The 17,765-nt window shown below is 35.8% G+C and overlaps 2 protein-coding genes across 6 annotated transcripts; both read left to right on the top strand.

Moving 5' to 3' along the window:
* The first annotated feature begins 3,964 nt into the window (after nt 1–3,964).
* On the top strand, nt 3,965–8,214 carry RABA5A (RAB GTPase homolog A5A). 4 transcript variants are annotated; one of them, XM_086230008.1, is made up of 6 exons: nt 3,965–4,122; nt 4,322–4,368; nt 5,247–5,326; nt 5,685–5,820; nt 5,921–6,389; nt 7,560–8,214. In XM_086230008.1, the coding sequence occupies exons 5-6, from the start codon at nt 6,050–6,052 to the stop codon at nt 7,886–7,888; spliced, it is 669 nt and encodes a 222-aa protein (XP_086086134.1). In that variant the 5' UTR covers nt 3,965–4,122; nt 4,322–4,368; nt 5,247–5,326; nt 5,685–5,820; nt 5,921–6,049; the 3' UTR covers nt 7,889–8,214. The 4 variants fall into 4 exon arrangements, with proteins under 4 accessions (XP_086086134.1, XP_086086136.1, XP_086086137.1 ...); XM_086230010.1 differs by having other exon boundaries at nt 5,948–6,389; XM_086230011.1 differs by having other exon boundaries at nt 5,969–6,389.
* A 968-nt stretch (nt 8,215–9,182) lies between these two features.
* On the top strand, nt 9,183–12,751 carry LOC147299784 (putative yippee-like protein Os10g0369500). 2 transcript variants are annotated; one of them, XM_086228682.1, is made up of 3 exons: nt 9,183–9,485; nt 9,740–9,848; nt 12,471–12,751. In XM_086228682.1, the coding sequence occupies exons 1-3, from the start codon at nt 9,343–9,345 to the stop codon at nt 12,552–12,554; spliced, it is 336 nt and encodes a 111-aa protein (XP_086084808.1). In that variant the 5' UTR covers nt 9,183–9,342; the 3' UTR covers nt 12,555–12,751. The 2 variants fall into 2 exon arrangements, with proteins under 2 accessions (XP_086084808.1, XP_086084807.1); XM_086228681.1 differs by lacking the exon at nt 12,471–12,751 and adding an exon at nt 10,594–11,097 and having other exon boundaries at nt 9,187–9,485.
* The last annotated feature ends 5,014 nt before the right edge of the window (nt 12,752–17,765 follow it).

Genomic DNA, 17,765 nt, shown 5'->3' on the forward strand with positions numbered 1-17,765 from the left:
CATTGCAACTTTATTCTTGATGTCTTCAACACAAATGATCTTAACCTTAATTCTAGTCTAGAGCTTGTGAGTGAATAATTAAGAAATAAATACAATGATTTTAACAAGGAACATCCAATACAAAATCCTAGAAACTAACACGTTCAAATTGTGTAAAAAATTGTGGCATGTTAGAGTCTGACCGCAAATATTGTTTTAAGGAAGCATTAAAGCTTTCACTAAGTTGAGTTGTTTTCATTCCACCCATCCATGCTCGCTTAGCATATGCATAAGCTCATTTTTCTCTCAACTCATATATGCTATTCAACCAAGTATTATCATAGGTACTATATTTGTCAAGCATATCATCCCAACCAGATATAAACTTATTTTTCTCTTCAATATAATCCCTGATTCTTGATAAAGCATTATGTACCCTACTACGACTTTTACATCGACTATTATGTAATATTGAAATGTTTTATTGATTTAAATATAATTTACTATATAATATATATGAAGGTTGAATGTTATTTGTTAATTAAAGATTTCATGCAAATTGTTGTTGTTTTTTATTTTGTTCTATATGGAATTTGGTTAATTAGTTCATTGTGAACTGAAAGACAGCTCGGACTACATGTAGGTTTTGGTCTTTAGTACTGACAATTGAATTAAAGATCCTGTATAATATATGAAGTATTAATTAATTAAGGGTCACGTTCAAGGCACACAAAAGAACACATATTTTGACACCAACAAAACCCATGCAATGCGTTTTAATCCTATTGTAATCTTAAGTCTAAAAGTAGTATCAAGGCACTATTTAAGATACATCCCAATTCGATCCACTCCCTCTTATTTTTCTTATACTATTATTTTATATAGTGAGTGACCTGTTGTAAAGCTAAAAAGCGGGGTAATCATTGATCAAGAAACGTACTATATTTGGAGATCGATTATCCCATCTTATTCTCTTTATACGTCAAGGACCACTCCAGCAGCCTAAAGATGGAAAACAGGGACTCATTCAGATTGAAGTTCGAGCATGTGTTAAGATCGAATTTCTCCGAGCTTCTATCGAATTTAGGTCCATCTCGTCGCAGCTGTCAATCTTGCAGGTCGAGCTTGCAGCTTCGTCGAGGTGATCCAGCTCGCAGGTCTTGGTTCGAGCTCGAAGGCTAAAGCTTCCTTGGGTCGAGCTCGGGCAAATAAATAGAATGTCGTAGATGGTGTTGTGACCTCAAACGCGTGGTAGAGGTGAAATTTCTCGAGGATACTTTGTAGTGCAGCAAAGAGCTTGGAACTCAGCCTTGCCATTTTTGTCAGCAATGGTGATGTCAATAGTGTCCAGATAAGAACTATTGCCACAATAGTACCAAAAAGAAGAGCCAATTCGTTCCTTCAAGTCGAAAATATCACCGTGAATGTACTTTTATTCTGTCTCTTCTTGGTCGAGCTCGGGTTTTGCGGTCGTTGCAAGTCGAAGCTTGCATGTTGGAGTTCACTGTAGTTGCACAAGTTCGCTAGTCGAGGTCGCTGCTTCGTCGAGCTCGGAGTTCGAAGTCAGTCACATGTGAGCTTACAGCTTTGTCGGAGTTCACAGGTCAAGCTAGCAGCTTCTCTCATATGTGAGTTCTGTCTAGTTAGAGCTCGCGGAGCTTTTGCCTGGTTCGAGCTCGTCTAGGCTGGAGCGTGTATCCAGGTTGTTGCTCCGTTGGAGGTATTTTAATGAAGTATTTTTTTGAATGAACACTCTTGATGTTCTTTTATTGAAATCATGCAATTATAACAGAGGAATAGAAATTGAGAAAAATATAACATGCTTGATACATCAATTTATTTGTATAAAAAATAAAAGATGACCAACCTCTTGGAAAGAGAGATCGAACATACTTGATACATCAATTTATTTTGCATAAAATAAATGATGGACAATCTCTAAAAGTAATACTTATCCAGATGGATTGCATTCCACGGCTTCGTGAGATGTTTGCCCCCGTTTAATCAATGTCTAAGACCTCGAGGCCTTTTTCGTCGACATTGTTAGAATTTGGTGTGGCGACTGGTTGACGATTTGAGGTCGGCTCCTCGGGGCGGATGCATCCATCGACTCAAGTGATCACTTATTGCATATTCTTCAAGGGCCTTATGACTAGAGATTCTTGTAGCTTGCTTCCCTTGATTAGGCCCTCGTGAAAACTATGGCCGCAGTGTGCTTATCGCAACTGTCGAGGGTGGACATTTGGACCACGAATCGAGTTAGATAGTCGCTCAAGCTCTCACATTTCTGTTGCTTGGTGCTGAAGAGTACAAAGATGTCGTTCTTCCGTTTCTGATTATAGATGTACTACGCAATGAACACTTCGCACAATTTAGTGAACCCTTCGATAGATTTCGGCTTAAGTTGGTGGAACTAGGTCAAGGCAGGTCCTGCGAGACTTGAAGGAAAAACCTTGCACATTAGGGCTTCATTGTCAGCTTCCAGGATGAGTTGTTGTTGATAATGGTAGATGTACTCGAGGGGGTCAATCGTTCCCTCAAATGGTTTGAACTTAGGTTGCTGAAACCGTGAAGGGGGATTTGCAGATGCTTCTCGCCACCTCAAGAACTAACTCGGCTGGAGTTCTAGTCACTTTATGGTCTTTCATGATTTTTTCTAGCGCGTTGCAATAATCGGTGTCTTTTTGCTTCTTCAATGGGTTGGAACCACTTGGGTCCTCAATTTCTTCGAGGTCCCGAAGATGATGCTTTGCGTTTGTCGAACTTCGAGGGAGGCTCCTCGCACTGCTCGAACGCTTTTGCAGTTGCTTGTCGTGCAATCTTTCGAGCCTCTTTAATTTCCTCGGTCATTCTTTTGATTAAGACGACAAATGATGGGTCTTGAATCGAGCTCAGGTCGATGTCCTCGAGATAATCAACTCCAGTCATCGTTCTTGCAACTTTGCTTAATTTTGAAAATATTTTTCTCACAGATGGCGCAAACTGTTGAACCCCAAAATTCTTTAAAAAAGAATTTAGTCAACAATAAATGAATTGAAGCTTGAACGTTGAAGTGGAGCGAAATTGCCGGATTGATTCTTCACTTTAGCTTGCCAAATCTTCTCTTCCTCGAAGGGAGGGGGGGTTGTACTTTTTTCCAAATGTCCTCTATATGACTTTATAATAACTTTCTCAACTGATTCCATGATTTTTCTCCACCATTCTAGCCTTCTAAGGTCCTGGGTTTTGTTGGAGAAAATCATGATATTTTCACGGAGTGGGGGTGGTTTTCACGTGTGTATTTTTCCTCATGTTTTCCTCCTTTAGTTTCCTGCTTTGACTGAGTTATCACATAATTAATCTCCTAAATTAATGATAATGAAATAAATGCTAGATAATAGATAATTAGAATCCGAAATGGGAGAGGAGAATTGAGGATTTCGACTTGGCTTATTTCTCACGTGAAAATCCTCCTTAAATGCCATAATTCCTATTTATCTCATTGTCAATAAATAAAACACATAATTATCATGAAATTGATTCCTAATCAAGATAGGTCATCAATAATTAAATAAATAATTCTAATTTAAATGACACATCACCTTTGACTGAATCATCATTCCTCAAATGACAAATGAGAAATCGTCACGTGTCGTGGTAATTTTTTGCTCCAACATATACCAAGCTTCATGGTGTATACCTATTCAAAAAATTTCAACCAGTCAGCAGTAAATGGGGAGAGATTGCATCAGATAAGCGTTGTGTATGTTTGGGCCTTAGAAATTGGGCCTTCTTATACGCCCCAATTTAAAGCTATGCAGTATGCACTGATAAACTGGCCGAAAACAAAAAGCTATGCACTGATAAAAAGCGGCATTTACGATTTCTTTAACTGCTGTCATAACTCATAACTTGTGTTTTTTTTTTTACTGTTACTGCTTTCGCGTTCCGAGTGAACTCCTTCGTGAATTAGACGAAAAAGCCCTCATATCTTTGGGAATATTCCGAAATTACCTTTAATCTTGTGTCTCTCTCATCCCCCACATTTGTCCGATGTGTGCTTCTGACGCTCTCTGTGCCCTTTATCCTCTCACCTCTCTCCGCTCGCCGTCCCCCTCCGCCGATCACCACCGTTCATTGCTGCCGTTCATCATAACACCCACGGTCACTCTCTCTCTCTCTCACACTATTTTGAAACCTTGTAAATTTGAGATTGACTTGTATTCCTTATTATGGCTCTTTTGGATCTCCAAATTTCGATTTTGTACTTTGAAATTTTCGCCACCATTGCCATCATTGTATTTGGTTCGTTGTGTGCTTTGGGTTGATATGAAATATTTTTCGATGGATCGGGTTGTGGCAGGTTTGGACACGTCCAAGCTATTGATCCATTATCAACCTCGCAATCTGGTAATTTGTGGATTTACAATTCATTATCTTTCTATTTGATGCATATTAACACCATTAAAAGTTATATCTGTGTCTACAAGTTATTTTTTTCAATAGGATTGAGCGTGCTTGGTGAATATGAGAAGTGAATGTTGGTGGGTTCGATTTTTAGGCTCCCCCAGTATGACATTCATTTGGGTCATTTCTGGATATAGATTCAATCAGTAAAAACCCATGACTTAATTTTCCATCTTTTTGAGTTTTCATTTGGGAATTAAAGGGTCTGAGTTATAGTGATCATCTTGTTTTCTAAATTTATGTGCCCTTATCAGCCCTTTGGGACAGTCTAGTCATAACTCAGCCAACTTCTCAGAGGCCTTTTCTGGGTTCGAGGCTTTGAGCCCAGATAGTGTCTTTAAATGTTTCTTAGCATGAAAACAAAAAAATCTTCTTGGGTGGGTGTTTTTGCTCATTACGGATTAGGGTGGAGCCTAGCAATTTGACACATATTATGGAACCTTTAGATTTGTGGGGTTGTAAAGTGGAAATGTGAATAGGGTTCATTTAGTTGAGCTCTTTCTCGGGGAGTAGTTGATTGATTTGGTTTTAATTACAGTCTCTTTTTCTTTTATTGACTTTGATGATTAACATAATGTTAGTATCTTACTTCATGAGTTGGGTTCTTTTTAGTAATTAAGGGCAATGTTTGCAGTATAAAATTGACATTCTAAATAATGCAGCTGTGTGGCCTTTATTATATTTTTATCACAGGGTAATATTTCACATGAAACTTCTTCTTGAGACCTCAAGAAATTTCAAATTTCATGTTGTGTCATTGTCATCACCTCATGTTGCAATCTCTTAAAAGAATAAGCTAACCCATTATCTTTGATTTCCAGATTTCAGCCTTGAAGCACTGAGTAGGAGGGGAAATCTGGAGTCGGAGGAGGCCAAAATTAAGGTCTAAGAAGGGATTGAGGTATTACTTATACCCCATATGAGGGTGAAATATTTTGGAGCATGCATAAATATGTAAAATGCAAGCATTAAGGCAATTGGATGCAAATCACTCATTCTCTCTCTCTCTCTCTCTCTCTCTCTCTCTCTCTCTCTCTCTCTCTCTCTCTCTCTCTCTCTCTCTCTCTCTCTCTCTCCAATTGTTAAATTTATATCATGGTTACCTTGTTTTGCTCTTACATTTTATGCTCTGGCTGTCAGTCCCCCTGTTAAAATACTAGTCATAACAATCTTTACCGGGGAGTAGCTTGCCTTTTAAGATTTCAAATCCAGTTCATCTTTAGAATTCTGTAATGCCTGATGCTTTCTTGATGCTGCAGGATTTGGCACTTTTTCTGTAGGGCTAGATTGTAATTTGAAATTGAGAAAGCTATCCAGAAAGATTGACATCTGTAGAAGGAATCATAGATTGGAGGCAGAAAAGTTACTATATTTAATACTACCTTAGCTTGTAAGGTAGGTAGTTTCAGATTCTGTCTATGCTGCATGGTTTTGCCCTTTATATACCTTCCCTGCCTTTCACATTTCCTCTGCCAACTGTTTTCCTTTTTTACAGACAATTACATATCCTCATTTTGAACAGGGGAAAGTTTGATTTTCATAGGTTACTAGTCCCTTAAAGATCCATCCAGGCTACTCATTATTAATATGGTCCTTTAGAGTAACAAATCTGTGGAGTTGGACAATGGCTTTTCAGTCTGAGGAGGAAAAGACTGAGGATTATCTTTTCAAGATTGTTTTAATTGGTGACTCAGCTGTTGGAAAATCGAATTTGCTAGCTAGATTTGCTAGAGATGAGTTCTACCCTAATTCAAAGTCAACTATAGGAGTAGAGTTCCAAACCCAGAAGATCGATATCAATGGTAAAGAAGTCAAAGCACAGATATGGGACACAGCTGGTCAAGAGCGGTTCAGGGCTGTTACATCCGCATATTATAGAGGTGCTGTTGGAGCTCTTTTGGTGTATGATATCAGTAGACACCAGACATTTGATAGCATCGGCAGATGGCTTAATGAACTCCACAGTAAGTGCTTTGATAGTGTTCCTTGATTTTCATTTAATAATTTTTTTTTCCTAATACATATTTCTCCGGAAAAGAAAAAAAAAAAAAAAACATTTTTAGTCCCTTTGTTTTACACCAAAAACAAATTTGGTCCTTGTGGTTTCAAAACTCCACATTTGATTCCTGTGTTTTATGTTTTTTGCACTATGAGGACAATTTTAACAAATTCAAAATTTCAATTCTTGTTTAAAAATCAAATTGAAGGTTACATACATGATTTTTTGTCATTTTTGAGTAAAATTCGCAAGTTTATTAGTTTAATTAGAGAAAAATTTCATCTTGGTTATAAAATGTCCTTAAATTGCAAACAATATAAAACACAAGGACCAAATGTGGAGCTTTGAAACCACAAAGACCAAATTTGTTTTTGGGGTAAAACACGGGGACCAAAATTGTTTTTTTCCCTATTTCTCCTAAGGCTGTTTTCTTTTGGTAAAGCGAGAAGCTTTTATCAACATAATGCAATATTTAACTTGCCTTTTAGGTAACTTAAATTAGGAAATCCGACATGCTTACCCGTAATTGTATGAATTATTAACCTATAAAATGTTGAAACAGTGAGGAATTGATGGTGATGCTTTATGCCGTACGGCCTTGGTTAGAGAAGTGAATATTCTAACGAAAAAAAAAAATTAGGATGAAGGTTTCATCCTCACTGTGTATGGGCATCTGCTGGGAATGTATTATTTTACAGTAGTTCACGATGTGAAATGGTTCTTTTAATGATAATATAATATGAGGTGCACAATATAAAAAAAGAAAAGATGCAGAAACATAAAGAATCTGAAGTTCAAAGAATTTGAACCTCCAGTATTTATATGTAAAGTGGCTCATTCTCATTACACATCAAGAAAATCTCAGACCAAAAAAGAAGACATCAAGAAATCAACAAAACAGAAACAGTGATAGCAATACTAATAGCCACTGCTTCATTTAAAATAGTCCACTAAAGAGTATTTGACAAAGAATTCATATTGAAGATAGATTTTAAGAATTGCATTGCTTTCTCTTGCAATATCGCTGTCAATCTGCTCTCCCTGTACCCCCAATGGCTTCAAAAGATTTTCTTGCATTTATCTTTAATTAATGTGATGGACTGAGGATTGATCAGGTGGATCTACTGTTGAACAGCTCACTCCGACATGAATGTAGTTACAATACTTATTGGTAACAAGTCGGATCTCAAGGATGCCAGGGAGGTACCCACTTCTGAAGGAAAAGCCTTGGCAGAAGCACAGGGTTTGTTTTTCATGGAAACATCTGCTCTCGATTCGTCCAATGTTGCTGCTGCCTTTCAGATGGTTGTGAAAGAGATCTACAACATACTAAGCCGAAAAGTTATGAAATCTCAGGAGCTCAAGCACGATCTACTGTCCAATGGTAAGACAGTGGTTTTACGGGGAGATGGGAACCAAGAAGAAGGTGCAGAGCCTAAAAAAGCTGGGTGCTGTTCATCTTAGTGCTAGACTGCACAGTTAGGCCTTGACAGATCTTTTTGGCGGGTTCTTGCAAGCCTCTTCTTTCCACTCAAGTTCTCTGCATTTCTTCTCCATGTGATCTAATTTCTTGAATTTGTTTAAATGTTATTCAAGAAACATGTTTTCACTCAAAATCTGGGTTGAAGAAAAGGAATTTAAGTAGAAGATGTAAATGACCGAAGGGGATTAGAAAGCTTATACAATGTTAAAAATTTCAGTTATTTATGCACTGTACTCCAGGGCCTTCTTTTTTTTTCATATACTGGTTCCCAGTTTTTCTATGCAAAATAAGGTCTCGTTCCTCTCCATTCTTTTTTACTAGATTGTTTTCTTGTTTTCCTTGTGATTTCTTGGAAGAACATTTCAATCTGTTGTAGACTGTTGTGAGGAGGGACTAAGTTTTTGTGGTTGACATTCCCTGATTAAGATTAACCTCAAATGATACAATATCTTATTTGCATTAACAAGAGTTGCATCAAAATCTCAAGAAAACGTAAAGCTGAGTTCCAAAAGTATATTACATACACCAGAAACATATTCAAAATTCAATTGATCAAAGTGTATATTGCAGTCAAAATAAGAGCATGATTATATGATTGTAACCCTAAAGAAAAAAGTGTTTCTACAAACTCATTCTGTTGATTTGATCATTGGGCACTAGAAAAATCAGTCCGAATTCCCAAACAGAAAATCTGGATTGGAGGACACCACCCATGATCCCCAGCCACTACTTATTAGTCCATTGGTGGTTAATTTTCAAAAACAATAATCAATGGGATTATTGCCAATTTAGTCATAAACTATTATATTTGTATCAGTTTAGTTTATAGACTTTTAATTTAGAAAATTCAGTCCCCATATTTTTTTAATTTTATCAATTGAGGTTATTTAGTCAATTATACACTTTTAATTCAAAATTCTATTTGCATAGAACCATGTGTCAATTATGTGCCTTCCTTTTTTAGGACAAAATAGTCACTCTAAATTATATCATAACTCAGCGCGCGTTTCAGTCCTAGACATATTCATTTGATTTCAATCTAAATTGACTGAACAATCTCAATTGACAAAATTGAAAAAGTTTAGGAATTAAATTTTTCAAATTAAAAATCTGAAAACTAAACTGATGCAAGTATAATACTTTGGGGATCAAATTGGCATTAATTCCATTATCAATAAACAAAAATGATGATTAATATTGGATGACACAAATACCCCTATATTATGACGTGTCGATTTTTGGTTGCTTCCTAGCTATGCGGTCGATCCAGTTCCCACTCCCTAGCCTCCATCACCAAAACAACAATTTGCTCATTTCCTCGGACGGAGACGAATTGAAGGATCAAAATTTCTTTGAATTTGATTTTGCAGTCAATTTGGGAATTAGGGCTCAGTCAATAAAAAATAAAATTAAAACAAATCGAAAATTCAAAATCATGGGGCGGCTATTCATAGAGACGCTGAGTGGCCCAAAGATCTTCAAGTGCAGGTGTTGCAAGGTGGACTCCGCGTCCCACGATGACATCGTTTCAAAGGAATTTCAGGGCCGTTGGGGCCGAGCCTATCTCTTCAGGAATGTGTAAGCCACCTAATTCAACCCTCATTTCCTATATCACTTAATGTTTGGCCAATAGGGTTTCTCTGTTTTGGTTTCAAATTTTGTATTTTTTGTTTTGGATCAAAACATTCAACATCTACAACCTGTCAAAAATGTTGACTTGATGTTCTCTTTGCAATGTCTAAATGATTTGGGATTGTTGCTTTTGATAAGTTTTGTAATGTACAAAGGCAAAATTGTTGGGTTTTGCGCTGATGGTTGAGCAATTTTTTCAGGGTAAATGTATCTCTTGGGCCTTTAGAAAAGCGGGAACTCTTGAGCGGATTGCATACAGTGAATGACATCTATTGTAGCTCTTGCCAACAAATTCTGGGTTGGAAATATGTAAGTTTTTGTTATTATCTTGGTTTCCAATATTAGTGTAATGCTCATGCATGATCCACTATCCATTTTCTGAGAGAATTTAATGGGAGATCTCATCACTATCCTTGCCTATTTATATCTGATGAATATGAAAATACTATCCATTTCAACTCTCTCACGTTAAGTCAGAGAGTTGGGATTAATAGCATTTTCTAATGTAATATACTCCTACTAAATTAACTCCTACTAAATTAGCATCTTGGGATGTAGTGACGTTATGTTTGGATCTTATTCATACGTCCTCTTGTGCGATTAAGTGCTCTCCTTCCATGCTTAAAGCGTGGATTTTGAAAATGATTATCTGCAGTTAGACTTGAAGATCCTGCTATAAAGAAATCGTTTCAAAAATCTTAGAATAACAACCCTTTTTGAGGATTTCTTTGATTAAATTTTTTGGTGAGTCATTCCCATTGTGTTGTAATTACTATTTTTATGAACAGGGTGTTCTTGATTTCGGAACAGCAGTGTATCCATGGTTTACTTAATTAAACTGGCCCCATTTTTTTTCAACTTAATTGTAGATTTCAGTCTGGTTTCCGGTCAGGGTACCAAGTCTTCTTTTTGAATAAAGACTTTTGATCGTGTGGTCCAAAGTTTGTGTTTGACAGTCTAGCCACTAATGAACCTTAAATTGTGCAAGGTCTGGTTTAAGCTAATTGTTTTTGGTTTTTTGCGTCCATTTATTGATGATCGTATGTAATCCTAGGAGAAGGCTTATAACCCAAGCCAAAAGTTTAAAGAAGGAATGTACATCCTAGAGAAGGAACGGATATCGAAGGAGGGTTGGTGATGCTTTGGACGGGGAACGTTTGCAAGAATAGATCAAAGTCCTTCTCTTTGCAATACTAGACACTCAAAGTAGATTCTGTAAGTAGATAGTGGTCATGCAGCTGGTACAATTTAGGACAAGGCCTTTTGGATTCTGAGCACCACACGACAATTATAGTGTATTTATTGGGTTTCTTGCTTTGTTTTTCAAAGGGATTTCTCCATAAAATTGCTACTTTATTAAATCATTGTGGAATTATGTAATCGTTTGGCACACATTATGTTTTTATTTTAATGCTTATGTAAAAGAAATAGTAAGTTGTTGGTGAATTTCATTTATATTCTACTATGTTGAGAATATAAACAACTATACATCCTTTATTGCTTGATATTGAGGTGGAAATAAAGTCGACCAAATTTTTTATTTATTGGTCTTTACAATAGCAGATATACTTGTGTGTTATGTTTATTATAGTAACTACATTTTTTTGTGTTGTTTTCCTGAACTTATTGGATGTGATTTAAATGCGCGAATAGAGATTTTTTCTTTTGTTTTCAGGAAATAGAGAATATCTTTAATGTTGTTATGTGTGGCATGTCAAAGACAAATGTGGAAACTCAATTCTCTAGTTGATGACCTCTAACAATTAGTCAGAAACTTCATTGTAATTTTTAGGATACATCAATCTTATTTTCATCTTAATGTGTTAATGGTCATCACATTCTTACTTAAATATAGGCTTCATATAGATGTGACTACAACATAACAAAATAATTTTCATGTGAAATAACAAGTCATGTTTTGTATGATGTTTATAAAAGTGGTTACTTATTTAAAATAGGAATTGTGGGCTTCATATAGATGTGACTACAACATAACAAAATAATTTGCATATGCAATAAAAAGTCATGTTTTGTATGATGTTTATAAAAGTGGTTACTTATCTAAAATAGGGATTTGTGGCTTCATATAGATGTAACTACAACATAATAACAAAATTTTCATATGAAATAAAAAGTCATGTTTTGTATGTTTTTATAAAAGTGGTTACTTATTTAATATAGGGATTTGTGCCACATTAGGGCACAAGATCTATGTGCCCTAATTTGATGTGGCAAATCTATTTCATACACATCATTAATTATTTGCTACATAGTTGCCACATCATTTTTAGTAAATTACGATATTACTCTTCCAAAATTCAATTAATTATCCTAATTCATCTATTTCATCTTCTCAACTCTTTGAATACAAGGTATAAGGAATGAATGTATATCCTCCATGAAATTAGCATGAAATTCCAATTTGGTTTTTTATACTCCTAAATTAGCATCTTGGGATGTACTATGTAGTGTTGTTATATTTGGATCTTATTCATATGTCCTCTTGGGCGATTAAGTGCTCCCCTTCCGCACTTAAAGCATGGATTTTGAAAATGAATTTCTGCAGTTAGATTTGAAGGACGATCATGCTATAAAGAAATGATCTCAAAATCTTTTAATAACAACTTCTTTTGAGTATTGCTTCGGTTGAATTATTTAGTGTTTCCTCCCCATTGTGTTGAAATTACTATTTCTATGAACATATTCTTGATTTCAGAACAGCAGTGTATCCATGATGTACTCAATTAAACTGATCCCATATCTTTTGAACTTAATTTTAGATTTTAGTTTGGTTTTCGGCCAGGGTACCAAGTCTTCTTTTTAAATAAAGACTTTTGATCATGTGGCCCAATCTTTATGTGTAAGGTTTGGTTCAAGCTAACTGCTTTTGGTTTTTTGCGTCCATTTATTGATGATTATATATAATTCTAGGAGAAGGCTTATGAACCAAGCCAAAAGAATAAGGAAGGAATGTACACCCTGGAGAAGGAACGAATGTTGAAGGAGGGTTGGTGAATGGTGATGCTTTGGACAGAGAACGTTTGCAAGAATAGAAACTCAAGGTAGATTTTGTAAGTAGATAGTGGTCATGCAGCTGGTATAAATTTAGGGCAAGAACTTTTGGATTCTGAGCTCCATACAACGACAATTATCGTGTTTTTTTTTTTTTTTTTTTGAGCTAAACCCTAAAAGTGAAACTTACATTTTTTTTTTGTTGCTTTTTGCTAATTTATTTATTTTTATTCTTTTAAAATCATTTTATCATTTGTAATGGGCAAAATTGGCCTTGCTCAACAAAAATTCTCTCGTACGGTTAAAATTTTGGAATTGTTATTTCATCTAATAAATTAATCCAATGGATAAGATTAAATAGCCCAAGAAATTAGACTTGAAGATAGCGTTATATGCAGAAAAACAAGGAGCTTCAAGATCAGAATTCTCAAAGTCTCATAGTAATTGATTAATTGAGGTCTTATACCTTCATAGCCACTGCCGCCACCTTCCACAAATCTCAATGAAATTTTTTTTAGCAGTTTTGTACTCACACTAAACCCATGCTCTTTCACTACTGGCCAAAGTGAAAGGAACAAAGATCAGAAACCCACTGTTGGAATTATACATTAATAATTGTAATAAGTCATTTAGAGTTAGTTGGGTTAAGCTGTATTCTTGGGTATTCCAAGAGTCTTATTCTTGATAGCCGTTAATGGCTTTATAGTGTTGGTTGGCAGGTGTGTTGCCTATTATTTGTTTATGAGAAGCTCTCTCTCTGCAGTATGATTAATGTGAGAAGTCTTCTATGTGGATGTAGGCTTTGGGTATCTCCCAGCTGAACCACCAAATCCTCTTCGATCTTCTCTTTGTTTCTTGCTGTTCTATTTTTCTATATGGTATCAGAGCACTTAAGAACCTAAGATTTTAGTAGCTAATTTTTCTAGCAAGATCAAATGGGAGAAGAAAGCAGAAAGAGTGCGTCATCTTCAGTTGTTCCTGAAGTAGAGACTAACCCAAATATGCGACTTTGCTTAGTTCTTCTAAATGGGTGCAATTACATTCCTTGGCCCAGAGCAATTACGTTGGCTCTTGGAGGGAAATCCAAACTCAACTTCATCAATGGAAAGCAACTTGCTCCAGAAGTTGATGATCCAAAATTTGAAGAATGGCTTTGTAAAGACCAACTGGTCATGTCGTGGATGTTAAATTCCATGGAATCTCAAATTGCTGAGATTTTTAGGGCCCGTCTGGTAACGTCAAGGAGTGAAATTTCAAAAATTTCGGCGAAATTTCGGCGAAATTTTTGTTTTTTTGGGATCCCGAAATTTTATCACATACCCCTTAATTTTCGATAATATTTCGGCGAAATTTCGAAAATTTTGCCGAAATTTCGCTAATATTTCGACCCCCTACAAGTGCATTTCTGTCAAATTTCGTCGGAATTTCACTGTATCTAGTCAAGGCTGTCAAGCACTCCCAGTGCCTCATTTGTATCCACACTCAGATCTCTCTCCTCTCTGTCTTCTCCCCTGCGCAAAATATTTCACACTCAGATCTCTCTCTTCACTCTGTCTTCTCCGCCTGCGACAGCCCGGCCCTTGCCTCCTTCTCCGGCGTGACTCTCTCTCTCTCTCTTCACTCTGTCTTCTCCGCCCCGCCTGCAACAGCCCGACCCTTGGCTCCTTCTCCGGCATGACTCTCTCTCTCTCTTCAATCTGTCTTCTCCGTCGCGACAGCCCCCTGCAAGGTTTGTAACTTTGTAGTTTGTACTGCAAATCTACAATTGCTCCGCTGTGGCTCCATATACAGGCCTAACACTGAAGTTCCTAGACCATTTCTGGTCAAAGGTTGAATGCCAATTTGAGCTATAGGCCTGGAGATATTTGTATTCTTTAAGATGTTTCTGATGGAGAACTCATTAATTGTAGTGTATTTCGTGATTTATCATTTATTCAAGTTTTTTGTCCCTCTGTTTCTTTAGTTTTTTTTTTTTTGACCACTCAATTTCTTTAGTTTTTTTTTTGGCCACTAAAATTAACACTCAATTTCTTTAGTTTATCAAGCTAGACTTTGTAATAAAGTAGCCTATGAGTTGTCTCAAGACTCTCAACTCTCAATATGGTGCTAATTGTGATCAGGAATTCGGGATGTCGTGTGGGTTGATCTTTAAGTATAAATGAATGATTAGTTGAACTTTGATGTTTGTCTGAAAGTGGATATTAGTTGTTTTACTGTTTTACATATACTTCTTGTATGGCTTTTGATGAAAATAATTGAATATTCTCATGGGTCTGATCCAATAGCAATCACTTGCTCTTGGGTATTGATGGAGTATTCAGATTTGAATAATTCAGCCACTATTGGAGTATTGATGGAGTATTGATGGAGTATTCACTTGTCTGATCCATTCTTCAAAGTTGATCCACTATTGGAGTATTGATGGAGTATTGATGGACTATTGTCTGATCCACTATTGGAGTATTGATCCATTCTTCACTTGTCTGATCCACTATTGGAGTATTGATGGAGTATTCACTTGTCTGATCCATTCTTCAAAGTTGATCATTGTATAATACAGCCGCTATAAGTTTAACATTACTTTCCAAAAACAAAAGCTAATGGGATGGCATAATTTCCCGTGGGTGTAGCCGTGTAGGTATGGCCGTATGGGAATAGGACTCTTCACCCTCTGTCTTGGTCCTCTTGGATACCCGACTAGTTTAATAAATATACATTTTTATAATTATAATTATTTATTATTTGTATGTTTTTTTAATGATTTAATGTTGTGATAATATAATATGATGTGTGTTATAAAGTCTATAACTCTATAAGTAGAAACTGTAGAATTGTAGACACAAATTTATTTATTTTATTTTATTTTGCTATGGTCGGGATTGTTGCTTCTTGTTCTATAACAAAGTTGAGGAGGCAATTAATTTAACTTATTCTATTTAAGTTAGGGTTGAGGAGGCAATTACTTTATCTATAGTTGAGTACTTGAGTATACTGTATACATATACTGGTTGTTGATTATGAGTACAAATATAAATAAATTTGAGGTGTTATTTATATAATTATTAATTAGTGACCCATTTTTTTAACAGTATTTACCACCAGCGTACATTATATTCATTTTATATCACATAAAACCTACTATATAATTTGGTTTCTTCAATGTTTTTTATCAATATAGTAGATAATATGTTAAATAAGCATATGGTCAAGTTTCATTCAAAATTTTAATAGCAATTTCCATCGTTTTTATCTAATTTTGTCGAAATCGAAATTTTAATCGAAATTTTCACGAAAATTTCCGTCGAAATTTCCATCAAAAATTTCCTCGAAACTGAAATTTTACTCCCTGTGGTAACGTTTTACAGAACAATTTTCTAAAAATTGTATTGTAAAATGAAAATGACAAATTAAATTTTGCATTCTCAAAATATGAGAAGGCGTCTGGTAGTGTAATTGAAAAACAATTATATAAAACAAAATAATGAAAACACATTTGATATTAACCAATTATATATTACAACCAAATAATTATATTCACAAAAGATATAAATTATTATTAACCAATTTCATAAAATATATAATTAAAGAATAGAGAAGTTTCATAAAACCCAACCCACCTCGGCCAGCGCGACTACCTTAGAGATGGAAGAGTTGTTGGTGGCTGTATTATTAATAGAGACAAGACTGCAAACACCGATGATCTAGTTGAACGAATGTATTTTCTTTATGTAAGGGTTGTTTAGGCTCATGAACTTCTTGTCATGGATGTTACAGGGAGTCTTCATCCGTTTATTGAAGCGAGAATTGGAAACTATAGAGGAATTACAAAGTATATATTTTGAGAGATGGGTAGAGAGAGAGAGAGAGAAAAAAAAAAAAGAAATAGAGGAATATAGGATAGATGAAGAGAGATGGGTGAGATGGGCAGCGGCGGGGGTAGGGCTGCTGCCGGAGGTGGTCTAGCTAGGTGGGGAGGAGGTGTAGATCACATGTTTTTTTTTTTTTTTTTTCAGTTGTAATTTTTTTTTTATTTGTATCCGTGTTCTTTATGTTTTTCTAAATTCACTGAAAACATCATTTAGTCGTTTTATGAATTTACACTGTAAACTAGAAATTCTATTTTGTGTTTTTAAAAAACTATTTTCTCAATACGGCAACCAAACGCATTTTTATCATTTTTTGAATTTGTAACATGAAAAACCGTTTTGTAAAATATTACCAAACGCACCCTTAGCTACTCTGATTCTGCCTGCCACTTGTGGGAATCAGTCAAAGAAATGTATGGGCATCAAAATAATGCAGCCCGTATCTTCCAGTTGAAGAAGGACACTACAAGTATCACACAAGATGGAAAATCATTTGTGGAACATCTGGGAAAATTAAAAAACATGTGGAATGAGCTTGCTCTTTATCGACCTCACACCACAGATATGAATACTCTTCTGAAAAGAGCAGAGGAGGATAAGATCTTTCAATTATTGGCCAGTCTTGATTCAGAATATGAGCGAAGTCATATTCTTATGAGCACTGAGTTACCAACTTTCTCTAGTGTGTGCACTACAATTCAACGTGAAGAAGTGAGGAAGAAAGCAATGAATCCTTAGAGAAAACCTTCAGCAAAAATCTCTGAATCACGAGCGTTTGTGGCTGACAAATGAAGGCCTGAAGGTAAGTCTTTCAAAGGAAAAAGAAACCCAGTGTCTTGTGAGCATTGTGGACAGGCACGACATACCAAAGATAAGTGTTGGATTCTTCATCCACACTTAAAACCGAAATTTGGAAGGGATAACAAAGGATCACAAGGGTTCAGTGCCAACCAAGCTTCCTCTGAGAATAATTCCACAAAACCTACTGTTTCAAATTCCTCTGCGTTGATTAGTCAACTTACTTAGCTACTGCAACAATTTGGTAAAAATGACAATTCTTCTCTTGATGTGTCAACCTCCTCTTTTGAAATAGGTACTTATCATGCTCTTTCATCTCTTTCACATATTGTCTCCTCTGATATTTGGATTGTGAATTCTAGAGCCTCAGACCATATGACAAACAACAAAAATTGTCTTCAAAATCTCCATGTTCCTAACAAAAGTCAATCCGTATCGGTTGCTAATGGCTGCTCAATTCCTGTACATGGTCATGGAATGTTTAATCCACTTGGCTCAAATATTTGTTCTAAAGCTCTTTATGTGCCCTATTTTCCGTTTCAACTATTAT

This window comes from Dryas octopetala, chromosome 1 (genome assembly GCF_963921425.1).
Source record: "Dryas octopetala chromosome 1, drDryOcto1.1, whole genome shotgun sequence".
NCBI lineage: Eukaryota > Viridiplantae > Streptophyta > Magnoliopsida > Rosales > Rosaceae > Dryas > Dryas octopetala.

What these genes read in the sequence shown, in the direction of transcription:
- RABA5A (XM_086230008.1), top strand. Translation starts at nt 6,050, where the DNA reads ATGGCTTTTCAGTCTGAGGAGGAAAAGACTGAGGATTATCTTTTCAAG. An exon ending in ATGGCTTAATGAACTCCACA is followed by an intron (nt 6,390 to 7,559) that starts GTAAGTGCTTTG and finishes ACTGTTGAACAG; the next exon opens with CTCACTCCGACATGAATGTA.
- LOC147299784 (XM_086228682.1), top strand. Translation starts at nt 9,343, where the DNA reads ATGGGGCGGCTATTCATAGAGACGCTGAGTGGCCCAAAGATCTTCAAG. An exon ending in GCCTATCTCTTCAGGAATGT is followed by an intron (nt 9,486 to 9,739) that starts GTAAGCCACCTA and finishes CAATTTTTTCAG; the next exon opens with GGTAAATGTATCTCTTGGGC. An exon ending in AAATTCTGGGTTGGAAATAT is followed by an intron (nt 9,849 to 12,470) that starts GTAAGTTTTTGT and finishes ATATAATTCTAG; the next exon opens with GAGAAGGCTTATGAACCAAG.